General features: G+C 42.4%; 1 protein-coding gene across 2 annotated transcripts; it reads right to left on the bottom strand.

Annotated features, from left to right (window-relative positions):
• Positions 1–295: 295 nt before the first annotated feature.
• Positions 296–22,703, bottom strand: SNUPN (snurportin 1). 2 transcript variants are annotated; one of them, XM_069071120.1, is made up of 9 exons: positions 22,570–22,703; positions 18,755–18,917; positions 17,154–17,292; positions 10,941–11,045; positions 10,700–10,796; positions 7,034–7,131; positions 5,611–5,688; positions 4,232–4,312; positions 296–2,694 (listed from the first exon to the last, which is right to left on the bottom strand). In XM_069071120.1, exons 2-9 carry the CDS (start codon positions 18,910–18,912, stop codon positions 2,374–2,376), a joined length of 1,077 nt encoding a protein of 358 aa, XP_068927221.1. In that variant the 5' UTR covers positions 18,913–18,917; positions 22,570–22,703; the 3' UTR covers positions 296–2,373. The 2 variants fall into 2 exon arrangements, with proteins under 2 accessions (XP_068927221.1, XP_068927220.1); XM_069071119.1 differs by lacking the exon at positions 22,570–22,703 and adding an exon at positions 22,307–22,437.
• Positions 22,704–26,991: the final 4,288 nt, after the last annotated feature.

Here is a 26,991-nt window from a genome sequence, read left to right as displayed (position 1 = left end):
GTGGAGTTGTGAATTGATCCAACCATTCTGGAGAACAATTTACACCTATGCCCAAAAGGGCCATAAAACTGCATACCTGTGACCCAGCAATATCACTACTAGGTCTATGTCCCAGATTAAAAAAAAAAAAAGGAAAAGGAGCTATATGTGTAAAAATATTTATAGTAACTCTCTTTGTGGTGGCAAAGAATTATAAATTGAGAGGCTGCCCATCAATTGGGGAATGGCTGAATAAGTTGTGGTATAAGATTGTAATGTAATAATACTGTTCTGTAAGAAATGACAAGCAGGATAATTTCAGAAAAATCTAGATTTATATGAACCTATACAAAGTAGTGAGCAGAACCAGAACATTGTTCACAGCAACAGCAATATCATCTGATGATCAATTGTGATTGGCTATTTTCAAAAATACAATGATCTAAGACAATTCTGAAGAATTTATGATGAAAAACCCTGTCCACCTCCAGAGAAAGAACTGATGAAGTCTGAATGCAGATTGGAGCATATTTTTATTATTCTTGGTTTTTTTGGTCTGTTTTCTTTTGATATATAACTAAAATGGAAATGTTTTCCATAACTGTACATGTAAAATCTAAATCAAACTGCTTGCCTTCTCAACAAGGGCTGAGGAGATGGAGAGAATTTGGAACTCAAAACTTTAAAAATCAAATGTTAACATTTTTTGTAATTGAGAAAAAAATTAAAAAAAAATAAAAACAAAGTGATAAAATATATTTTTAAAAATGCTGCCTGAATTTCAGAAAAACCTGGAATGACTTACATGAACTTAAGCTGAGTGAAATGAACCAAGAGATCATTGTATACAGTAACAGCCACATTAAATGACTAACTTTGACAGATATTTATCTCTTCTTAGCAATGCAAGGACCTAAGACCACTCCAAAAGATACATGATGGAAAATGATGTCCACATCCAGAAAAAGAACTATGGAATCTGAATACAGATCAAAGCACATTATTTCCTTTTTTTTTGTTTCTTTTTCTCATGGTTTCTCCCACTGGCTCTAATACTTCTGTACAACATGACTAATGTGAAAATAGGTTTAATATGAATGTACATGTTGAGCTATATCAATTTACATGCTGTCTTGGGGTAGGGTGAAGGAAGAGATGGGGAGAAAATCTGGAACTTAAAATTTTATAGAACTGAATGTTGAAAACTAAAACTAAATAATTAATAAACGAGCAATTTGAGACCTCAAATTGTGGATGGATTCACAGAGAGGAACAGAAAGCTAAAGCATCTTAAAAAATAGCAACAACAAACTATTGTCAAAGAGTGATTTAGTAATTCCAAAGAAAATCAAACTAAAACTCTTGACTCTGCAGTCAACAGCCCAGTTGAAATCTCAGGTTTTACGGAGTCAGCTCCAGCAGACACCTAAGCTCCAGTCACCAAGACTCCTTTCAGCCGATATGCTAAATTGGTGCAACTGTGTTCCATTCAGCTCCCACTTCTTCCTCCCCACTTCCATTCCCAGTTTAGACAATAAACTTGTTGGCAATTCCATGTCTTAAAAGAGACAAGATCTGACCTGTATCCCTGAAGAATTACTAGTGCTATTCTCAACAGTATGATGGGAAATGGAAATGTGCATCCTCCTGGAGAGATAAGGCACAAGTTTCTCTAAACTACAGTAAGGAAGAACAAGAAGGTCCAAAGTGAGGCACATTCTCACCAAGATAAATAAGTAGCTATTTGGTCAGTTTCATCAGCTTCTATCAATTAAAAAGAAATTTTATCTTATGACAATGTCCAAAGGGAAGAAAATCATTCTGCCTTCTCAGAAGGTAGAGCTATAGAGCTAATGCAGAGACCAAGAACCCAGGCCTCATAAAACTTTTCTACATCTCCTAGTTATAGAAACATTATTTCCCAAATGTAGCTGCTTAAAGACCTAGTATGTTAGTAACATCTGTGAGAAAAGGCAGAGAGCCCTTCAGGGCAAATGGCTGACCCAAGCACCCCTGATCGGGGTAGGGAAGTCCACAGCTATACAGAAGCATAAAAATCACAAACAACTCAGTTCTTAGAAATTCTGTATGTTTACATAGCATGTCTAAAATACGCTTTTAGTGGTTAGAATTGCTTGACTCAAACTGAACATGGTCCACCTGGGGAAACTGCCATGAAGTCTTGCCAGGCAGCACTCTCCATCCTGGGAACAGCTATCTCCTTGCCAGGGAATGGGCTCTCACTGCCTAGGTGTGTGTCACTGAATGGGATGGACTCAAATCTTGTCTCCAGGCTTCAGGCTCATTCCTTCAGTTGAGCAACAAGCAATGGTGGGAGTTCACAGAGGGACACAGGCATGTGGCTCTTCTTGGTCCCTTGGACAAAGAACCTTATCAGTTTTCCATGAGGTTCGTGGCTTCAGCCTGGCTGCTGGAAGTGTCTGCCAGCTTTGGGGTGGACAGGTACTCTAGTTCATAGCGTCCATTCTCAGAAGTCTCATCGAGATTCATTTCGTTGGCTTCTTTTTTACTCCTCTTGTGTTCAATGATCTGCTGGAGCTGATGCACAGCATAATCAGGTTTGGTGGTCAGAGGGCCGGCTGGCACTGTCATGCCGAGAACATCAGATACCATGTATGGGCGCAGCCAGCCAACCAACGGAGTGCTGCCTGGGCTATAGTGGGTCTGCTTGTGATAGAAAAGGAGTCCATCTACCTACAATGTGGGAAATCAGTGAGAGGTCAATTCTAGACTCCACAACAAGTACAGAAGTTCAGTTCCTAGACTAGGAGGCTTCAGCGTTTTTAAACGTGGGGACTGCTAATTACAAGGCTGAGTACCTAGATAGACCCCAATCCTTTCTCAAAGTCTGTATCTGAGAAGGGATTCAGAGTCCTGAGTTCCAGCAAATGGAATTTCCCTAGGTTAGACTAGAAAAGGAAAATTTTAAACTAAATGCCAACCTTACAAAAAAAGAAATAAGGGAATGTAACAAATACTGCAGAGATGCTGGTTTGCAAGATGAACATTGTAAATCTATGCCCAGGTAGGAAAGCTGTTATAGAAAACACAATCCACAAGTCATCTTGGGCTGCCTGGCCTCCCAATGCTTTCAGAGTGAAGTGCTATGGGAATGCTAATGCAGATTACTGACAGTCACTGCTGAGGGGTGGCATTCCAGCTCCATCTAAATCTGCCTCACCTAAAGGACTTCCTATAACCCTATATTCTGTTTCTCATTCTAGTGACTCATCTTTGAAATTCATTCATGGTCATGTAGGACACAAGCTCCATAAATAAGGGAGGTGTTCTTACCACCTCTCTTAATTGACTTCCTGGGGTGAGCAAACACTTGGCATTTCCTCAATTCTGCAGGCTATATTCCTTTTAATAAAATCATCTTCCATTCAAACTGATACTGGTCAATGACTGGGCATAATTTAAAATGGCAGGGAGGATGGGTAAAGTAAGGTTTGTTTTATGAGCCTATGGTGAGCTCATTTACAGGTTGCTGAGGACAGTAACGTTAGACGGGAAACAATGTAAAGGCCACATAGTCTACGTCCTTATTTTACAGAAGGGGAAACTACGGCTCAAGGAGATACCTCCCATCAAACTAGTGGCAGAGTACAGGTCAGAAGCTAGCCCTCTTGACCCACAAAGCCAGGGCTCTTTCCAATACACTTCCAATAATAATGTAATGATAGGGAACTAGGGGTTTCCACCCCATCAGTACCATCCCTATCTCTGGACCAGCTGGCATGGGATACTGGGGCAAGATACCCTCCCAAGGAACTGCTGGGTGTAAGCCCAGGAGACCAGAGTCCTGGGCCGCAGCCAATGCTGGGTTACTCCCCTCCTCCTTCTCCTCCCCCCACCTCCTTCACTTCCTAGCATGTAAAATAGGAGGTTGGACATCATGTCCTCAAAGGCCTATGCCCAGCTTGAGATCTCTCCAGCTTCCTACTGGATCCTTGAAGAATATCATACCCTAGTGGCCTGAAGGTGTTAGCGCACCTCGAATCTCCTAACCCAAAGGTCTCTCAAGGGAAAGCAGCCAGTTCTTTTCCAGACACATGGAGTGCCTAGATCCACCAATCTAGGGATGTAGCTTCTCAGGTAAAATTACCTTTGACTCAAAGGTCTTTTAAGGACCTTTCAAAGAAAAGTAAAAAATGGCCCTGGGCTCCAGTATAAGTAAACATTTCCCATCCCTGGCTGCTTCTGGATAGAAAGCAGTGGAATTTCTTACCTCAAAAGGGAAGTCTGTGGATAAGACCTTGCATAGGCTCTCTGGGGTACATGGAAAATTCTTCAGACCCACAAATTTAAACTAGAAGAAAACAAAAACACAGAACATCACAACAGTGAGATTTGTAGCCTATCCTCTTTATTTCTGCTATTTGGAGAGTAACCCCAAAGCCAGCAATCTTAGCTTAAGGTCAGGCATTCTTGGTAACTGTGTCCCATGCTAGTCTTTCTAGCTTTGAAAATCCTATCAAGTTAAGCAATTTGGGGCATTCTTTGAGCTCTAACAGAGTTTCTAATAAAGGTCTGGAGGTACCTTTTTTCACACCAGTAACAACATTCATGCCCAAGAATTCCAAGGTGGGAGGACAAGTCCTGCTCCCCAGCCTCCATGGTCAGGTTCTTGCCCAATCCCAGCAACGAGAGGACTGAAAGGGCTGACCTACTACCCTTACCTACTTCTCTCTACTTATCTTCAAACCCTGATAATCTTGCAAAGATTAATAAGTATTAATAATAATTAATTATTAGAATGCCCTAAAAACAACTAATAATTATATACATCTTAGATCAAAGCCCTTGGGGAGGAAGCAGGGGCCTTGGGTTCTTGTGCAGACTATGCCACTGGTCTGAGGTATTACTCTTGGGTTCGTTTTGACCCATTTGGACCCCAAGTCCTCGATCTGTAAAGTGGTAGGGACGGAGCTAGATAATTTCAAAGGTTCTTGCCAGTCCAAAATGTCTATGATTCTAAAAAAGCAATATTAGGACCATGAAAGCAAGATAAAGCCAGTGTACCAATTACACTCAAATTAAGATGATATGATTTTATTTTATTTTTTATTTTTATTTTTTTTAAGCAATCGGGGTTAAGTAACTTGCTCAAGGTTACAAGGCCAGTTATTTCTGGGTGTGGTGCTGAGTGTCTGAGCCCGGGATTCGATCTCCAGGTCGTCCCAACACTGGAGCCGGTGCTCTTACTCGCTGAGCCACCTGGCCACCCCTAAGCAATTGGGGTTAAGTAACTTGCTCAAGGTTACAAGGCCAGGTGTTTCTGGGTGGGTGCTAAGTGTCTGAACCCGGGATTCGATCTCCAGGTCTTCTCAACACTGGAGCCGGTGCTCTTACTCGCTGTGCTACCTGGCCGCCCCAGATGATATGATTTTAAAAAATATTTAAGCAGCTACCTGTAAGGAATTATATTAGGCACTGGGGATGCAAAGATGAAAAAACCTCCAGTGTCTGACCTCAAGAAGTTTATAATTTAATATAATATATATTTATATACAATATAAATATAATTTAATGTGTTACATCAAATGGATAGATAAACCAACTAACTCTCAGTAAGAAATCTTTTAAATCTCAATATAAAAGACTTACTGGATTAAGTCTGGTTTTCTCTCCAAGTCCCTGCTCTTCTGGTAACTTTGAATGCATCCAGTAGAATCTAAAATCAGTCTAGAAAATGGAGGGAGATAGTGGAAGAAGGGAAAATGAGTAAGAGAGATGAAAGTCTTCATCAGCCAAACCTCTAATATGGAAAACAAGCATCCTGGTAGGGTCAGTCTCAAAGACCCTTTATTTGAATGCTTCCACTTTCCTCCCAACATTCCTATGGAGTAAAGGTCAAGGAGGTAAGCATTAAGCACTCTGCCAAGCACTGAGGACACAAGGACAAAAATGAAACTGTCCCTGATTTAAAGAAGCTTATACTCTATTGAGGAAACAATATGCATACACACATATATACCCAAAGTAAATGGGAGGTCACTTTCAGAGGGAGTATCTAGTACCTGAGAAGGGAAGGTTTAGGGAAGGCCTCATGGCAGAAGGGGGGGCCTGCACCAAAGCTGAGCTTTCTAAAGAAAACTAGGGATTCTAGTGGCAGACAGGAGAAGGGAGTATACTGAGGTGGGAGGGGGGGGGCAGCCTGTGCTAATGTAAGAAATTGTCTGGCACAACAGCAAGAAAGCCATTCCATTTTGGGTTAGACCAGCCTGAATATATAGGAGTAATATGCGATAAGCCATATAAAGGTAGCTTTCAATGGCAAACTGAGGAGTATGGCTTTTATCCTATAGGCCAGGGACTCTTGACCTGGCACCCATGAATTCCAAAGAAGTCCACAAACTGATTTCAAGAACTTTGTGAACTTAGATGGGGAAAAAAATTTCATTTTCACTAACTTCTAACTGAAATTTAACATTTTCTTCCATGATGAATGTAGGCAACAAAGTATAGTAGGATCAGGCTTCACCAGACACCCAGTAAGGTCCATGACATAACACAGGTTAAGACCCAGGGCCTCAATAAAGGCATAGGGAACCATGGGTGTCTTTGAAACAGGCGGCTGCCATGGTCAGAGTTGAGCTCTAGGAAGACTACTCTGGCAGGTGTGTCAAGGAAGGAGCAGCGAGCGGAGGGACTGGAGGATGAAGAAGTGTTTGAGCGGCTGCTTTCTTGGCCTTGTTTAGGCCCCACTTTCAGGATATACAGAAGTCGACCAAGCCTGCCCCAACTCCATTTTCTCCCCTAGGTCAGACTAATGTTCAGGTGGAAGGATGAGGGAATGTTTGTGAAACTGGGACTTCAAGTGCCAGCCTATTCATCTGTTCCTTTTCTCGCCTCCCCCGAAACCTCCCTAAACTTTCTTTTAACCATTACTTCAAGGAAGTCAAAAATACACTATACACAACAGAGCCCTGATACCTGGAGGAACAAAGGCACTAATCCCACATAATGCACGAGATAATCAGAGGCTGGGAGCAGAAGAGGAGGTGGTGCCCAAGCATTAGACACATACCTGGCAGTCATAGACAGGGTGTCCCCTCCAGCACATCACGTCTAGAACATAGTAGGTCTGGTTCAGTTCACTATAGATGCAGTCCAGGATTGTGTAGTCTGGGGACCAAACACAGCAAGTCAGAAAGGTTCAAAGCTATGGCAATGGGTGCCACTGCTCCTGCCGAGCATCAGTGTGAAGTAAGGGAGTGTTCACCCAGCATTCCAACCCATGCCCATTGGGCTGGCTCTCTTCTGAAGAAGAGAAAAGACAGGGGGAAGGGGAACAGGAACAGCAAGGAATGTGTCTCTCTTTGGGGCAAGGTCAGAAAGAGGTGGCTCATCTTCAAGGAGAATAAGGCAAGGTTAGTTCAGGTATCCCTAATTCTGAGTAAATGTGATGGAAATAATTTTTTAACATATAAATTGATATACAAGTTAGCTTTCTAATTTATCTTTTAGCAACCTATAAAACAACTCAACCCAAATGTAGAGAACCAACTTATTATATACTACTAAAATTAAAATAATATTCCATATTTATTAATCAATCCATCCCCTAGTAAGGGATTTAAAAAGCATCTGATGTAGATCCTGCCCTCAGTGAGCTTATATTCTATAGCTGGAGAGATAAAATTAAGTCCCATGATTAAGTATTACTTGATACTGAGAGGCAATATGCAGTAGTGGGAAAGGCACAGGACTTAATCCTGTGTCTTCTGACACTTACTAGACACATCACCATAGTTGGTTTTTTCATTTGTAAAATGGGGACATTAGCTGTAGTATGTAGCTCAAAGGATTATTGTGAGATCACATACATGAAGTCCTTGCTTAAATTTAAAGTGCTACCTTAATGTGAACTATCATTATTACTGACTCTGTAGTACGGATCCGAGGAGAGAACACTACTACAGTCTACAATAGTATGATTTCGATAGGCAGAAGGGAGAAAGAGCATTTCAAGAAGGAACAGTATGAGCAAAGACACAAAGGCAGGAATAAGCCTCCCTCATGGGCTATGGGGACAAAGAGGAGAGCAGCTTACCAAAGCAGAGAGTGCATACTGCGAAATATGGATCAGCCTGGATGGAGAAGATAAGGACCCAGTATGGAGCACTTCTTGGAAAGAGAAACTCTGGAATTGATTTAAGTAGGCAACAGGGAATGACTCAAGCTCACCTCTCCTCTCCTCTCCTCTGGGGAGTAACATGATGGAAATGGTGTTTTATGGAAACAAAGCTAGACAAATCCAATCAACAACAATGGTTTAAAAAAAAGGGAGGGGAATGCTTGTAAGCATATGCCTTTTGAGTCAAAACATAATGAATAAATTTTTTTTTTAAAGAATATGTTCTTTAAGAAGACAGTTTAACTTTCCTAAAAAAAGATAGATCAGATTGCGAATCAAAGAGACGGAGAAGACAATTGTAAGATTCTTTTGCAGAAGCTAAGACCCCGCCCCCACCCCACACATACACACACTCCAACTTTTCCTCTTATCTTGAGAAAACATTTTTTTTGATACTGTACTTTGAAGTCTTTGGACTAATCTGAAAGAGAAAATTTTCTGTTACTATCAATTGTGAATCAAAACCCAACACTGTCCTATTTCCCCTTTACAAAAGCTTGATTACTTCTTTGAGGAAAGTAGGTGAAAGTTCACAGAAGAACTCTGTTCTCTTGGAGGACAGATTTGTGGTCATGCCAGGACTGGGACACAGGGGCACCAGAAATGTGCAGTATCCTCTTTCCTCATGCCTTGACCAGAACAGGACAATGACCAGACTCAGAGGTGGAAAAAGTCTTTGATGACTTCAGTCAATGGAAATATCTCTAGAGTTCACCTTTGGACAGGTAGAAAGGGGAATCCTTGAAGGGAGTGACTGAGGAAGGACTGAATGAATTTTGGAAAGTGATTCTCCCAAGATTGTGCCCAAGTGACTCTTGGTCTGTTTGATGGCACCAACTGTTAACTGAATCGTTAGCTAAACTCTTAACTTTTGTTCAATCTTGAGCGTGGAATTTTGAATGCTATCTGGGAGAGCTACAGATTTTAACTCCAAAATGGCTTTTATTAAGAGTTTCAGAGGCCTTGGGTGACTCTTGCCCATCTTTGGGCCTAAGAAGAAATGTTTAGAATTAGAATCGATCTAAAATTAATAAAATTGCTCCTGGTAGGTTTGTGCCTAAAATGCAGAATATGAGTATAGAATATTTTTTGACGCTCAGAAGGGAGAAATAATAAAGCTTAAAGAAAATCTGTTGATACACTGAATACAGAAGTCTTTAAAAGGATGAATCAAAGATAACAAAATTTCTAGCTGGAAGTCTAGTAAAATGATGGTGGTACTACTTTGAGGGAGAAGATAAAGAGTTTGTTACTAACATGCAAGCTTGTTTCAGACAGCCAAGTGGAAATGTCTAGCAGTCAGACATGGGGGACTTAAGTAAGGTGAGAAAGCCAGGTCTAGAGACAAAAATTTGGCAATCATTCTGAGAGGGCATTGTGTCTGAACAATGAATTAAAGCAATACAGATTTGGAGTTGAAAGGGACCTTAAAGGGATTCTGGTCCAGCTCCTCATCTTACAGTGTGACCAATGAGGCCCAGAAAGGTTATATGACTATGTAGGAAAAGAAGGGCAGAATCATGATTCAAACCCAGGAAGTCCAGGCATCAAATCCAGCACCGCTTTTTATTCACAATATGAATATATTAAGGGTTGGAAGCCTAAGGGTCAAAGAGAGAAGCTAGAGAATATTCATAGTGAAGGAGCTGGAGAAAAAGAGAGCCAGGGAATAAGATAGAGAAGGAATGACCAAAGAAGCATTAAGAGAATCTGGAAACTGGAAGAAGCAGTCAACAGCAGCAAAGACAGAGACACTAGGAAGAATGAGGAGGTAAAACTCTGGCCCCTGAATTTGGTAGTAAGAAAGTAATTGTACACAAAGCTGACTGAGAGAATGACCAACCATGCATGATTCCAGAACACCGATGATGAAGAATGCTGCCTAGCTCCTAGACACAATGGACTCAGTATGCAATGGACACGCATTTTTGGACATGGCCAATGTGAAAACTGATCTTCCTTGATGATGGGCATTTCTTTGTTTGTCGGGTGTGAAGCCTTTCTTTTTCTCCAATTGGGGGGAAGAGGTAGGAGGGAAAGAAAATGCAGGCTTGTTAAGCAAAATAGCAAATATCTGGGAACCTTTGAGAGAACAGACCCAGCAGAGTGGTAGAATCCAGACTGTGGAGTGATGAATGCTTACTGACTTAATGAAGGGGAAAGGTGGAGAGGAAGAGAGGTAGCTAGATACAAACATTCTCCACCAAGCATCTTTAATGGGTTTTGTAAAAATATCATCTCTAGAGAAATCCAATGTGTCTGTGGTCCCTAATGTAACCAACAATCAAAGAACTGGAAAAAGGCAGGAGGAGCTTACCAGGTCAGCCTTGTGTAAGTCAGCAGATAGTCAATAAACCTTTATTAAGTGTCCACTCCTCTCCAGAACCATGTTTGATAAGCTCCCTGAGGACCACGACATTTGTCAATCTATCTTTGGGTCCCTAAGACAGAGTGCAGGCTTGCACACAAGAAGTGCTTAATAAGTGCTTGCTGAATTAGGAGGACTGGAGAAAAGGCTCCATGTGAGGAGGAATGAGTGCTGCTTTGAAAGTCTACCTTTCCCCGTGGGTGAAGTGCGCTTATTGCCTCCGGGAAGAAGGGAAGGAAATCTGTTGACACAGTATCCGCTCTTGGTATAAGCTGTGGTGGAACCCTGGGAAAGGAAGTTAAAATCCTCATTGGATGGACTTGCTTTCTTCTCCTTCTCCCATCCTCCCTTTGCGGTCACGTTAGCTAACCAGGGGCTCCCAAAATGAGCACCTCCCTCCCAGAGAGGAGCCCCTTCCCAGCCACTCACCTTGGAGGCCACAACAAGGGCTCTTTTCCCCACGGGGCACACCACCACAATCCATTCCTGCCCCAGATCTGCAGGGACATCAATCAGCCACTCAGACAGCATCAACTAGGAGACAAAGACAGCAAGTGACCACATCCGACACTCTGGAGACCGAACAGCAAGCTGAGCATGAGCTCACCTCGCCCAAGGTGCCCAGACTCCGGGGCGGCCCAACAAGGGCTCGAAGGCCCATCCTATTCCATGCCCTGCCTTCTTTCTACAGGGCCAGACTCTCTCCCTTCAATAACGGCAGGTCATCCTCGGTTACAGGAAACCCCAATACAATGAAGGGCATGACCACAGAGCCTTAGAAACCATCTACTCCAACCACACCCCAAGCAAGAATCCCTGTCCACAGCATCCTGAACTACATGACTTCCAATGGAGGTCCAGCGAGGGAGAATTCATACCCTCCGGAGACAGCCCATCTCAGTATTGAACAGCTCTTATTTTCAGGAAGGTTTTTCTGAAATTACACTTAAATCTGCCTCTGTAACTTTATCCCAAAAGAGATATTCATATATTTTGTTTTCATACCACCTTCATTTCTGAATATATCCCTCACTCACCTTCATCTAACAAGTTAGTTCTTATAATAAATTATTATTTTTAAAGAGAAGAGGATAAAAAAGCAGCCCAATAAAATCAATCAACACCTCAACTGAGTCTAGCAATATATGCGATGTTCTACACCATAGTCAACTTGTCTCTTTCTGCAAAGAGAGGAAGGAAATTCATGTTCTCATCTCTTTTCCTCCCAGGTCAACCCAGGGCATTCTAATTACAGAGCACTCTGGTTTTTTGGTTTGTTTTTTTTTACTGTTCTTTCCACTGAAACGCCTAAAGTTAACTGTTAACTTCTCCCTTGGTTCTGCTTACTGTAGTGTTCTGAATCGGTTCACAGAACTCTGCGCTTGCTACTCTGAAGTCTTGTTTTTTAATATTCCATCACATTCACATACTACCACCTGTTTAACTATTTCCTTTCAATAGTCATCTACTTTGTTTCTAACTCTTTGCTCTACAAAAAGTCCTGCTATGATTATTGTGGTGTATATGGGACCTTTCCTTCTATTCTTCATTAAAAACAAATACGCCTCGCATTGGAATGACCGTTCTAACCTTTTTAAGCATAATTCCAAACTTCTTCCAGGATGGCTGGCCAAGTCACATCTACAACGTATCAGTGCTACCGTCTCCCACCATCTCCGACACAAAGCAGGCTCCATCTTTTGTCTTCTTTGCCAATTTATCAGAAGTGAAGCCTCAGGGCTGTTCTGATTTGAATTCCTTTTAGTATGAATGATTTAGAGTCATTTATGATGTTGGTTTATAGTTTGTGATTCCTCTTTTAAGAATGATTTCTTCATACCCTCTGACCACTCACCGTATCCACTGGGGAATGTCTCTTGGTCTTGTAAGATTACCTTAATGTCCTTTATATCCTTGCTATTAGACCATTATCAGACATTCCATAGAAAAATTCTACCCCCATCTCACTCCTTCTGGTGCTGGTTGCATTGATTTTGTTTGTGTGAAAGCTTTCAATGTCATGGAATGAAATATCCAGCCTGTTCCACTCACCAACTTTTCTCTTTTTTAACCAATACCAAAGAGTTTTGATGCGTACTGCTTTATAAGATATTCTGAATCATGGAAGAACTATTATCCCTTCATTCCTACTTCATTCTCCAACCCCCACCCCTAAAAGTAGTTAGTGCCACCACAGTACACAGAGTGCTGGGCCTGGAATCAGGAAAATCTGAGTTCAAATCCAGCCACAGACCCTTACTAGCTGTGTGACTCTGAGCAAGTCACTGAACCTGTTTTGCTTCAATTTCTTTATCCTGCCAGGGTTGTTGTGAGGATCAAATGAGGTAATGTTAGTAAAACATTTAGCACAGAGCAGGTGCCTAATAAATGCCCTTGAAATTCTAGTGCTTGTCTTCAAAAGAACTTTGTAATTGTCTGCCTAACTTTTCATAACCATTTATAGTCCCACCAACAATGAACAGTATCATTCTTAGTTTTGCCAGTCTGGGTATAAAGCAGTGCATTACATTGTTTTAGTTTGCACTTCCCTCCTTTTCTGCACCCCCAGTACTAAGCATGGTGCCTGACCTACAGGAAGCACTTGACAAGCATTAACTGACACTGATTACTAGAGAATCTGACAAGCTTTTCAAGTGGTTCTTTTCCCCTTTAAAAATGATCTATTCACTTGCATATACTGTCCACACCTGGCTGATGTGGGGATAAATTTTAGGTAACAGCTTTTTTCCCTTCTTTTGAGAAATTTTGGTTACAAGGAATAGTTGGCAGGATACAGCATTCCAGATAAATACAAAATGGATACGAAAAGGGTTTCTGTAGCTCCACTGACACAGCACTCCTTAGAGACAGATAAGCGAGGTAGGGATATTCAGGGCTCCCAGCTGGGCAGGCCAGTACAATAAAAGTAACAATCCTGCTGAACTTAATTTACAGGTTTAATGCTACACCAATCAAACTATAAAAGGGATAGTTCACAGAACTCGATAAAGTAATACCAATATTCATTTGGAGAAACAAAAGATCTAGAACACCAAGGGAAATAATGGGGGGGGGGGGAAGGATGAAGAATGACTAGTCCTTCCATACCTCAGATTCTGTTCTAAGGCTGGCATCAAAGCCCTGTAGCTTTGGTTAAGAAATGGAGAAGCAGCTCAATAGAATACACCAGACAAGGGAGATCTGATAGCAGAATGCAATAATCTAGTGCTCAATAAGCCGGAGAACAATTTTTTTAGGAAACAACCCCCATTTGATAAAAAGTGCTGGGAAAATTGGAATTAGGCATAATAACAAATGTGCAAATCAAAACAAGCTTGAGGTTTATATTAACTTCATGTTGTGCAAACTGTCAAAGATGACCAAAGATGTAAATAGCCACTGCTAGAGGGGTTGTGGCCTGCCCCGGCTGTGAGCCCTGAAAATCCCTCCCATCTTCTTTGTCTCTGCAAGGAGTGCTTTGTAAGGGGAGTTACAGAAATCCTTTGCGTACCCATTTTGTTTTTATTTTGAATGCCATATCCCTTCCTATTATGCCTTTTGTCATTATATAGAAAACTGCTGATTTTGAGGGTCTATTCTGTAGCTTACAATTTTGCTGAAGCTATTAATTCTCTAAATTTTTTTCTAAGTAAATCACCATTCCATTAGCAAATAGGAATAGTTTTATCTCTTTTTTTAACCAATCTTTACACCTTTCTTTCTTCTCTCTTACTGGTATTGAAAGCATTTCTAGAACTCTATCAAATAATAGTGAGGAGAATGTTCATCCTTGATTTACGCCTATATTTATCATGAAAGCTTCTAGTACATTCCTTTTGCATTTGATACCTGCTTTTGGTTCTGGGTAGGTATTTTTTGTTATTTTAAAAAAGGTCTCTCTGTAACTATACTTTGAAGAATTTTTAGCACCTATGAGACCATACTTTGTGAAAGACTTTCTGCCATCTATTGAGATAAACATGTAGTATTTTGTTTTTGTTTTTCATAAGATTAATAATGTTAAGTGTTTTCCGAAACTTGGTCAAAATGAATGATTTCAAATTGCTGTGATCTATTGAAAGTAATTCAAATACATTAATGATACTGGTCTATGTTCCTCCTCCTATGTTCCTTCCTGGCTTATGTATAAAAACAATATTTGTCTCATGAAAGAAATATGGAAGAGTGCTTTCTTTCTCAATTTTTTGAGAGTAATTTATGTAGTACTGGTACTAACTATTCTTTAAAATTTTGATAGTAGTATAGCAAAGAACTGGAAACAAAGTAGATGCCCATCTAATGGCTAAAGAAATTATGGTACATGAATGTAATGGAACAGTATTGCACTATCAGAAATGATATATGTGAACACTGAGAAATGTAAAAAGATTTAGACGAACTTATACAGAATGAAGTAAGCAGAGCCAAGAAAACAATATACCAAATTTACCAATATACCAGGTTTACTAAAAGGCAAAAGGATCACAAAAAAAAAATCCAAAGTGAATGCTGCATGTACAGAAATACTGTAACACTGATCAACTGTGAAAGACTTAGCTACTCTGATCAAGACAATGAACCATGATGGTTCCAAAGGTCTCATGATAAAAAAAAAAAATGCAATCCACCTCCAGAAAGAGAAATGATGAACTCTTAGTGTAGACTGAAGCATACTGTTTTTCACTTTATTTTTCTTGCTTTTCTCTCCTGCAACATGACTAAGGTGGAAATATGTTTTGCATGATTTCATGTGTATAAAGAGTATCATATTTCTTGCTTTCTCAATGGGTGAGGGAGTGGAGGAGGAGAGAGAATTTAGAACTGAAAATAAATTATTTAAAAAATTTTCAGTGGCCCTGGAGTCAGGTGGACCTGAGTTCAAATCCTACCTAAGCCACTTAACACAAAAACTAGTCGTGTGACCTTATGCAAGCCACTTAACCCCCAACTGCCCTCCAAAAAAAGCAAAAAAAAAAATTTTTTTTTAAGTGATTGTTGCAAAATTACAAATATCACATCTCCAAAAAAGAGAAACAGGAAAACATCCCCACTTAGCTCCTTTGCAGAGGTGAGAGGTAGTACTTTTCAGACTTTTTCTATCATTTCCTTTCTATTTTTTTTCAATATTCCATTTTATATGTGATGGTTCTGAAAGGTTGAAGCATGGGGGACACTGGGAGAAATTTTAGGGATATAAAAAAACCAAAAGATATCAATAAAAGTTTCTTTTTTAAAAAAGAATTTTTGCCACAGACCTTTTTAAACCCATGGGCCTTAGCTTTTAGTCTATAAGAAAAATAAAATAATCTTTCTTCCATATGATAGCCCATCAAATAGTTTAAAACAGCAATCGTGTTCTTTCTAAATCTTCTTTTTAAGTTAAACACTCCTAGTTCTTTCTACCAGTTCTTTCAAGTTCTTACAAGGCCCCCTAACCACCCTTCTCTAGACCTGTTCAGGCTTGCGAATTTACTTCCTAAAATATCCAAAGAGAACTCAACATTCCAGCTATGTTCTGATAGCAGAGAATACAAGACTATCCATTCCATCATTTTGGATGCTGTATTTACAGAATGAGTCTGTGGTAAAGACTGGAAGTATGAGATGTAGCAATGTTACATATAATTCAGGTATTAATAATAAACTATTAGTTTTTAATTAATAATTGAATTATTAGTTAAATTGACAATGAAGATTATTTTGAGTCCAAAATTGTAAAGAAAAGTCTCCCCACAGGACCATGTATTCCCAAATTTTGAATGCATAAGCAAAGTCCCAGGGCTCACAAAAGCATGCCCCAACTGGGGCAGCCATAACTATATTGCTGTGAAGGGGCTCAACTGGGCTCCAGAAGCAGGTGTTCTCCTGGGGAGCTGCTATCTCTCCTCTTACAGGAAAAGCATTAAGATGCTAATTTGAGAACCCCACTGAAGAAAGACTGACACCTATCACTTGGAGAATGGCTGAACAAATGATGGGATGTGAATGGAAAGGAATGCTATTTTCTATAAGAAATGAAAAGAGGAGTTGGTTTCAGAGAAAGCCGGCAAGACTGAGAGTGAAGTGAGCCGAATCAAAAGAACTATACTATAGCAATGTTGTAAAAATGAATAATTTTGAAAGAATTCAAAACAATGATCAACAACTGACCGTGATTCAAGGTCTGATGAAAAATGAAATCCAACACCTGAGAGCAGTGAGGGGCTAAAGATGCAGAGTGGGAGGCGTCCACTTTTTGGTCCAAGGAGGAATTTTTTTTGACTGTGCAAAATTGTTACGAGCGTCCTGTTTTTCTTTTTTCTTTTCCCACAGAGAGGATGGGGAAAGAGCAAAAGGAATAAGTACTTCTACAGCACTTACTATGGGCCAGACACAGCCCTAAGAGCTTTCCAAATATTAACTCATCTGATCCTTACCACAACCCAGGTAAAGAGGTGCTATTGTTATCTCCACTTCACAGGTGAGGAAACCTCCCTGGTCCCTCATGGCTCTGAAGTTCTATCCTATCCCACCAATGCATGTAATGGGCCAGCTCCTCTAGTCTGCCCCCACCCCCTGGCTGCACCCCGCCCGGGGCCCACTCCTCAGGGACACCATCACCAGTACAGATTTCTTGGAACTGTCACCAATCTCCCAGCTCACCTGATTAGCATAGCGCCTTGGAAGCTTCTTGCCAGTGTCAACGTCCATCCCTTCCTCTTCCTTATCATCTTCATTGTCCATACCCGTCCAGTCATCCTCAGCTAATCTCCTGGCATGATTCACATAGTCTAGTCGCTTGCTTTAAAGAAAGAAAAAAAAAAGAGACACAAGGTGCTTTCTTCAAAGCCTGTAACCTCAAGCTAATAAGGACGAGGGATAGCCTAAGAGATGTTTGGCAAGCAGAAAAAGAGGCAACGTGGGGCTCCAGCCAGAAAGCAGAGTTAGTGATCTGATCACTTTCTCAGTAACTCTTGACAAGGGATGAGTTTTCTAAATAACTCCAGAAGGTTAAAAATGACTTTTCCAAGTAGGATTCAGGAATGCCCTTTGCTTGGCTTGTCAGCCCGTCGAGTAGAAAGGCTGGGCTCTGCAATTGGGAGCTGCGGCTGTGAATCTGCAGAAGCTCCATTTCAGATTAACTAGGACCAAGAGAAACAAAAACATTGGGGAAGAGAGTGAGAAAAGCCAGGGACATTTGAAGTTGGTGTTTCCCCCAGGTTTTCTGGGGAGAAGACAATTTTTTACCAATCCCTTTGGGGCTTTCAAAAAGGTAACCTTTTAAAGATGGATTTTTAAAAAAGATATTAAAAACTTTATAGAAACAAACTACAAGCAATTAAAGATTAATCAGATTCCTCCAAATCCCTCTCAAACTTTAAAAGAGCAAGCTGGAATCCGTGTATCCATACCATTTTTGTTTTATGACCATTATTCATTCATTTATTTATTCATGCAAACATATATTAAGCACCTGTTATATACAACATGCTCTGCCAGGCACTGCAAATACAAAGAGCCACCTTCAAGGAGAGGGCCTCAGAGCACTGTTAGGATTCATTCTTACAAGTAAACAACATGATTTTAAAATACCTCTGTCCATGTCCTGACACCCAAGGGACACCCAAGTTGTTCCTGCTTCTAAGATCAGACTAAGTGCTATTTATCACATGGAGAAGATGACTGCGCCCTTAAGCATAAAATTACCTGCCCTGCCCTAGGGGCAACTCCTTGTCACATAATCCTATCCTGTATCTTATCCACTAGCTTGTTTTGCTCGTGGGGCATCTTGGGTAAAGCGTATGGAAGACATTTCCTCTGGCTCACTGTGGAATTATTTTTCTTTAACTCCCCTGTGCTTAGCAGAAACATTCAAGTGGAAGGAGAATAGGAAATATGCACCAAAGTCATACTTCCCAGGGCAATAGAATCCACATGTTAGCCGCAGTGAGGGGGTGGGAGCCCAGAGGGAACAGAGTAATGAAGCTTCAATGATCTAACCAAGCTCTGTACCTCTTCCCCAAGATAAAGCAGAATCTAAACAAATAATTAAGCTGAGGCTTTTCAAACAGATGGCTCTGGCTTATGGAAGAGCTGGGATAGCACATCCCTCATCTTGTTCTAAGCCCTGGCCTAAAAAGTCTCCCACCACTGTCATGGAGGAAGAAAAAGGATCTTTGGACTAAAGAACATGGCTAATGGTGAAAGGGTCAATGTGTACAAGAGCTAAAAGTGCCAAAGAGATGAACGAGAAGTTCACATACGACTTCTGAAGCTCCAGGAGTTTCCGGCGCCGTTCACCCTGTTCCAAAGAGCTGTACTTGGACTTGTACTGTGACAGGCGAGGGTGAGGCGCTGAGGTGCTGTTCAGATCTTGGGAGACTGAAAAACTGCTCGCGAGGGCTTGACTCAGCTCCTCCATGTTTTCTGTAAGAAACGGATGAGTATCAGTAAGGGCAGACCCAGGAGAAAAGAGAATTCCTTGAGTGGGTGGGCCCAAAAGCAGCCTAAAGTAAGGCAGAGTTTGGCCAAGGAGAGATGAGGGAGATCCCCCCACAGGTGGGATGGGAAAAACTGAGGGAACGTATTTGGAAGGGCAGCAAACTGGAGGGTTCATGTTGGGAGGAAACACATGGCAAAGTGTGGCTCCTCCCCATGTCCTCTCCCCCCAGCCAGTGTGAACACCACTCAGCACCTGGCCATGGCTGGTAGGCCAGCCCGGCTCCCCTCCCCATCCTCTCCTGGGGGGGCCACCCAACCACCACCAGGCATATGTTCCACAGCTGCTAGTTCGACCACCTCCTACTCCAGGCCCATTTCCTGGACATGACTTGTTCTGCTGTTTCTCAGCAGGTTGTCACTGGACACACATGACAGGCTACTCATACCCACAAGAACTAGTCACAAAGGGTGTTAAGTACACTATCTAACTTGAGCCTGCCTCAGACTCAGGGAGGCGGGTATTATCATCCCCATTTTACAGATTCCAACACAGGCCATCCAAACTCTACTAGCCAATAATCCAATTGCCTCCACACCATACAAACCCCGTACCTCTTGAGGCTCCTTTGAGAGACCTATGACTGAATCTGATGGCTACAGACTGGCCTCCAAAGCTACAACTGTGTACTTACTTACAGGGCTTACAGCTATAGAGCATCAGAATCAGGCATACATTTTTGGGCACGGCCAATGTGGGAATTTGTTTTGCTTGATTACATATATTTGTCAGAGGCAGCAAGGTGATGGGGTAAAGGGAGTATTGGGCCTGGAGTCAGGAAGACCCAAGTTTGAATCTGGCATCTGACACTTACTGGCTGTGACACTGGGAAAGTCATTTAACCTGTCTGCTTCAGTTTCCTCATCTGTAAAATGGGGGTGATAACAGAACTGACTTCCCAGGGTTGTTGTGAGGATCAAATGAGATAATATTTATCAGGCACTTCGCAAACATTAAAAGCGCTTTATAAATGCCATTATTTAACACAGGGCTTTTTTTTTCTTCTAAGGGGAAGAGAAAAAATGCTTATTAATTGGAAAAAAAGATTTGGTACAGAAAAATGTTTTTAAATGACTATATATCATCAATGAACAACTACTGGTATTGAAAAGATGAGCTTTAGTTTCAAGGAGAGGCATGGGGTTTATTAACAAGCACTGCATAATTCCCAAGGGCAAATTGGTCTGTTCTTCTCTATGGGTTTTTGTTCCAACTATATATCAGATTCAAATCAATCAACAACTATTTATTAAGCAATTATCATGTGCTAGGCATTATGCTAAGAACTGGGGATACAAGCAGCAAGGGGGACACAGGTAACAAGACTGAGACAATCCTCCCTCACACCAAGCTTATGCGGGGGAGTACATGTAGCAGCAGCTAACATTTACATAGTTCCTACTGTGCACCAGGCACAACTAAGCACTCTTTCCATGGTGCCACCAAGTAGTTTTTACACTTACACTCTACCTAGAAAAATATGTACAGTGCAAATGTCAAGTTAATACAATAGAGAATAGTTAATACAAAGTATTTGGGGAGAAGATACCACTAGTTGGGGGACGCAGAAGAGGCTTCATGAAGATGATGCTTGAGGGGCGTCTTAAAGGAAGAGAGGGACTCTTATCTATGAGCTGAAGGTAGGAAGAGAGTCCATTCCAGGCATGCAGGCCAACCAGGACAAAGGCAAAGGGGGGAAAGAGAGTTTCATGAGTGAGGAGTAACTGAAAGGCCTGTTCAACAGGATCACAGAGTATAGGATGGGAGGTTGGAAAGATACACTGGGGCCAGGCTGGCAGGGTGGCTGGGAGCGTAAGAAAGTTACATGTCAGACCTGCTCTTAAGGAAGAAGGCTTTGACAGCAGAGTGAAGGGCGGCCCATAAGGGTCAGAGACTCCAGGAAGGGAGACCCATTAGAAGGCTAATAAAGGCCTGAATGGTGGTGGCAGTGTGTGAGAGAAGGGGTCCAATGTGAGCCATATTCTCAAGGCAGAAACTGCTCAGCCGTGGCAGCAGGAAAGAAAGTGAAAAATCCAGGATGATGCCAAGAATGTGAACCTGGAACCCAGGAAGGAGGGGAGTCTGGAGGGCAGATTCATTTGTCAATATTAGAAACTCACTGAAATAGCTGAGGAGAGAATTATCTCAGTGGTAAGCCATCTCTCCTCATTTTCCTTACTGTTTTCTCTAATTTGCTGTGGACTTTTATTTTTGTCCTGAGAAGGTGATGGTGCAGGTAGGCGGGCACTGTGGATAGAGTGCTAGACCTGGAATCGGTTAGACCTCAGTTCAAATCTAGCCCCAGACTAGCTGTGTGACCCTGGGAAGTCTTGCTTAACCCTGTTTGCCTCAGTTTCCTTATCTGTAAAAATGAGCTGGAGAAGGAAATGGCAAGCCACTCCAGTCCCTTTGCCAAGAAAACCCCAGATGTGGTCCAGACGGGGCCACAAAAGTCAGACCCAACTGAAAGGACTGAAGGAGAGAAGGCGATGGGTTAATGGTCTGCAGAGAAAGGATTTCCCTGGCTCTGCTAACCTAACCCTCCTGTGCATCAGAGTCCCTGCGCCCCCAAGCATCCCGGAGGATGTACACAGCTGGAAGGGCCACTGCCCTGGCTAGGAGGCAGACCTGGGGACCAGGCCACCTCCAGGGCTCAGGCGGTCACCACAGTGCCACTCCACAATCCTCGCCATCCCAGTTCTATGAACGGAGGCTTTTCCCACACCGCAGGCTCACCAGGGTGTACCTTAAATACAGTCTCTTTACCCCAAAGTGCGGAGGTCCCGGCGCCCCCGGATGACCAGAGGTGGGGCGCAGGGGAGAGGGGCAGGCCAGAAGCGGGGGACAGAGGGGAGACGCCGGGTGAAGAGGCTGGGAAAGGGGCGGGCGGGCCCCCCTGCACCCCGGGGCTGGGGCAGTGCCACGCCAGAGGTACGGGTCAGGGTGCACTCTGGTGGGGGGAGGAGGCCGGGCGGCCTCGGGGGCCACAGGAGGGAGGACAACGCGGCGGTGCAGAGGCCGCGGGGTGCCCGGGTGGGAGACGGCGAGAAGCACAGAGGGGATCACCAGGAGGGGTCACCCAATCACCGGGAGCAGCGGGGCACCGAGGGGAGGGATCTCAGACGAGGGTCACGAAGGGGAGATCAAGGGAACGAGTCTCAGATGAGGGTCACCAAGCAGAGTTCACGAGGGAGGGGTCTCGGGGAGAAAGGCAGCTCACGAGGAAAGCGAGGGAAGGGAATTATAGGGAGGGGACTCGGACGCGGGGAGGGGTCTCTGGGGAGCAGGACCGGGGGGTCCCGGCGTGCACACGTACGTGGTGGGTGGCGGGGCCGGGGCGCGCTCCAGGGCAGAGGCCCGCAGACCTGGACGCCCAGGACCAGGCTCGCGCGCAGCCGCTTCCGTCGCGCGGACCACCCCACCCCCCCGCGGGGGGAGGGGCCCCCCAGCCGCGTGCCCGCACGGCCCCGCCCCCGCCTCGCCGCCGTCGCTGCGCGCAGCCGCACGCTCGGCGGGGCCCTCGGCGCCACAGCCGGGGATCCCCCATTTCCCCCCCTTCCCCGCCCAGCCAGCCCTCACCTGCGCATGCGCCCCGACTGGCAGGCGTGGCTCCCCGACTTCCCGGAGGCACCGACCGTCGCTTCTCTCGGAGGCTTCCCAGGCCTGGGCCCGAATCCCAGGGCCTTGTGCTGAGGGCCGGAAGTGCCCTTGTGGGTGGAGCATGAGAGGGCCGGGCTTAGCGTCCGGAGGCCGGCGCGGCGCTGCCCCCTAGGGGCCGTGGGCTCTTAGGCCTCTGTCTCCACCTCTAGGTGGCCTGGAGCTGAGAAAAGCGGCGGCTAAACGTGGCCTCGTACGCTAGCAGCGTGACTCCGGGCAGGTCTCCTGACCGTTGCCTGCCTCGGTTTCCTCTTCTGTAAAATGGGCACAATAACAGCACCCACCTCCCAGGGTTGTTACGAGGGTCCTTAAAAAAAAAGCCCTTGGCAGCAAGGGGCCTGGCACACAGGTTTTATTCCCTTCACACTTTATAGAATTAAAAAAGGACCCAGAGAGACGCGGCAAGACTCGAACCCAGGTCTGATTCCAAATCCTAGGCCTTTCCCTCTGTCCTAGGTCTGGTCTGGTGCAACTTTCCCCGGGGAGGTGAACCGAGCGCCTCCTCTGGGCCAGCGGCTGATGATCAAAACCCCACCCTTCCCCTACCCCCTGAAGGACGGGAGCAGGAAGAAGCGTGTCCTCGGGACGCTTCCATTCTCCTGATGCGCCCGCGACAGCGCCCCCTGTGGGCAGGGGGTAGGAGAGCCTGTGCTAAGGAAGCTGTGCCCTGATTGGCCCCGGAATGCTCAAGATTCCAAAATGCACCTTCGGAACCCAGGAGCATTTCTATGTAAAAATAAAACCCAGCCAACGATAACAGAAAGGGAGACCCCAGATAACTGGGAATGCATACAATGTGTGAGAGTCAGCGCCACCAAAGCACACGGAGGACCTGCGGAGAATGCATTACAAAGTGAGCCTTAAACAAAGGACAGTTTCACAAGCCTTTGCACGGTTCCAAATTGTTCTGCAGAATGGTTGGAGCAGTTCACAACTTCACCAACAGCACATCAGTGTCCTGCTTCTCCACATCCCCTCCAGCATTTGTCATTTTCCTTTTCTGTCATCTTAGCCAATCAGATAGGTGTGAGGTGATACCCCAGATTTGTTTTAATTTGCATTTCTCTGGTTATTATCGATTTAGAGCATTTTTTCCCATGACTGTTGATAGCTTTGATTTCTTCTTGTGAAAACTGCCTGTTCATATCCTTTGTCCATTTATCAGTTGGGGAATGATTTTTTTTTTAAATAAAATTTGGCCAAGTTCACTATATATATGAGAAATGAGGCCTTTATTAGAGAAAGTTGCTGTAAAAAAATTTTCCCCAGTTCCCTGCTTTCCTTCTAATTTTGACTGTATTGATTTTGTTTATGCAAAAGCCTTTTAATTTGATGTAATCAAAACTATCCATTCTACCTCTAGTGAGCTTCTCTATCTCTTGTTTGATCATAATCTCTTTCCCTATCCATAGATTTGACAGGCAATTTTTCCCATGCTCCCCTAATTTGCTTATGATATCACCCTTTATGTCTAATTCACGTACCCATTTTGACCTTATCTTTATATATGATGTGAGATGTTGGTTCATGTCTACTTTATTCATTCTGCTTTTCAATTTTCGCAGAAGTTTGTGTTGAATAGTGAGTTCTTAAAGAGCAAAAATAGAGAAAGAAAATTATAGATCAGCTTCATTAATAAATATGGACATAAAAACCCTAAATAAAATACTAGACAGGAGACTACAACAATATGTCACAAAGATTATATGTTGTGTGGCCAAGTGGGATTCATACCAGGAATGCAAGGATAGTTTGACATATGGAAAATTATTGACATAATTGATTACATCAATAACAAAAACAACAAAAATCATATGACCACCTCAGTAGATGCAGAAAAAGCTTTTGACAAAATACAACACCCATCTCTATTAAAAACACTTGAAAGCATAGGTACAAATAGATTTTTCCTTTAAATGATAAGTATCTTGTAAAACCATCAGCAAACATTATTTCTAATGGGGATAGGCTAGAAGCCTTCCCAATAAGATCAGGAATGAAATAAGGTTGCCCATCACCAATATTATTCAATATTGTACTAGAAAAGTCAGCAATAGCAATAAAAGAAGAAAAAGAAGCTGAAGGAATCAGAATGGGCAATGAAGTAATAAAAGTCTTTTTGCAGATGATATGATGATATTCTTGGAAAATCCTAGAGATTCAACTAAACAGTTGAAACAATAATTTTAGCAAAGTAGCAGAATATAAAATAAACCCATATAAATCATCAGCATTTCTATATATTACCAACAAAACTCTACAAGAAGAGATAGGAAGAGTTACCCCATTTAAAATAATTGTAGACAGTATGAAATACCTGGCAAGACAAACCCAGGAACTACATGAGCATAACTATAAAATATTTTTATACAAATAAAGTCAGATTTAAATAATTGGAGAAATAAAAATTATTCATGGATAGGAAAAGCCAAATATAGTAAAAATGACAATTCTACCTGAACTAATCTATTTATTCAATACTATTTCAATTAAATTACCACCACCCCCAAATTTTTATTGACCTAGAAAAAAATGACAACAAAATTCATTTGGAAAACTAAAAGGTCAAGAATATAAAAAGAATTTATGAAAAAAATATAAAGGAAAGAGGTTTAGCAGTACCAGATCTTGAACTACATTATCAATAATTATGAAAATTATCTGGTACTGGCTAAGAAATAGAAAGGTGGGTTCGTGGAACAGAATAGACATGCAATTCACAGTAGTAAATAATTATCATAACATTGTGTTTGACAAATGTAAAGATTTAAGCTTTGGGGATAAGAATTCACTATTTGGTAAAAATTGTTGAGAAAACTGGAAAGCAGTCTGGCAGAAATTGAGTATAGACTAAGATCTTATACCATTTAAGAAAATAAGGTCAAAATGGATGCATGACCTAGATATAAAGAGAGATATAAGAAAATTTGAAGAACACGGAACACATTACCCTATCAGACTTATGGATAGGAGAAGAATTTATGAATAAAAAAGAGATAGAAAACATTGTGAGATATAAAATGGTTAACTTTGATTACATTAAATTTAAAAGGTTTTATGCAAATAAAACCAATGTAGCGAAGATTAGAAGGAAAGCAGAAAATTGGGGGGAAATCGTTATAGACACTTTCTCAGGTCTCATATCTCAAATATATAGAGAACTTTGTCAAATTTATAAAAATATGAGTCTTTCCCCAATTGATAAATGGTCAAAGGATATGTACAGGCAGTTTTTCAATAAAGAAATCATACTATATGTAGTCATATTAAAAAATGCTCTAAATCATTGTTCATTAGAAAAATGTAAATTGAAACAACTTTGAGATATAATCTCATACCTATCAGATTGGCTAAAATGATAGAAGGGAAAATGACAAATGTTGGAGGGGAGGTGGAAAAATTGGGACATAATACACTGGTAGTGAAACTGTAAACTGATCTAACCATTTTGGAAAGCAATCTGGAATCTTGCCCAAAGAGTTATAAAAATGGATATATCCTTTGACCTAGCAATACCATTATTAGGTCTGTTTCCCAAGGTGATCAGGGAAAAAGAAAAAGAACTGATATGTTCTAAAATATTTCTAACAGCTCTATAATACTAATAATATACTATACTAAAGGGTGGCTAGGTGGCACAGTGAGTAGAGCACCAGCCCTGGAGTTAGGAGGACCTGGGTTTGGATCTGGCCTCAGACACTTAGCACGCACGCACGCACACACACACACACACACACAAACCTAGCTGTGTAACCTTGGGCAAGTTACTTAACCCCAATTGCCCTCCAAAAAGCAAAATATATATAGTGTTTCCCCGATAATAAGACCTATCCCAAAAATAAGCCCTCCCCTTACTGTGTAAGATTCCTCTAAAATAAGCCCTCCCCCGAAAATAAGCCCTATTGAGATTGCTACTGTAGTGAAGGTGATCTCCTGCGCTACACACTACATTACGGTACCCTCTGTATGCACCGTCCCCCCCCCCCAGGTGAAACGCACACCGCGCTCCGAGCTGCATCCAATCAGAGCTGCAGCAGTGAGCGCGTCATCCTGTTCTTCCCCAGTGATTTGCTTGCTGGCACCATTGAGAGCAGTGCCGTGGAGGAGAGCTGAGGCAGGACAACATAAGCCCTCCCCTGAAAATAAGCCCTCTGGTGTTTTTCTTTCCAAAAAAATTAATAAGACTGTGTCTTATTATCGGGGAAACACGGTACTAAAAATGGCAACATTTGCAATATTTCTCATCTGAATAAAGCATGAAGTAGGAGGAGGAGTGCTAGATTTGGAACCAAAGGACTTGGGTTCTGTCTCTGCTACTTTCTGAGTGAGCTTAGGCAAATTACT

The sequence above is a fragment of the Petaurus breviceps genome, unplaced genomic scaffold (assembly GCF_028583685.1).
Source record: "Petaurus breviceps papuanus isolate PSGF00001 unplaced genomic scaffold, PetGlider_PUasm1.0 90825, whole genome shotgun sequence".
In the NCBI taxonomy this organism is placed as follows: Eukaryota; Metazoa; Chordata; class Mammalia; order Diprotodontia; family Petauridae; genus Petaurus; species Petaurus breviceps.
Note: the sequence above shows the minus strand (reverse complement) of the source record. Positions and strands in the feature narration are given on the sequence as shown.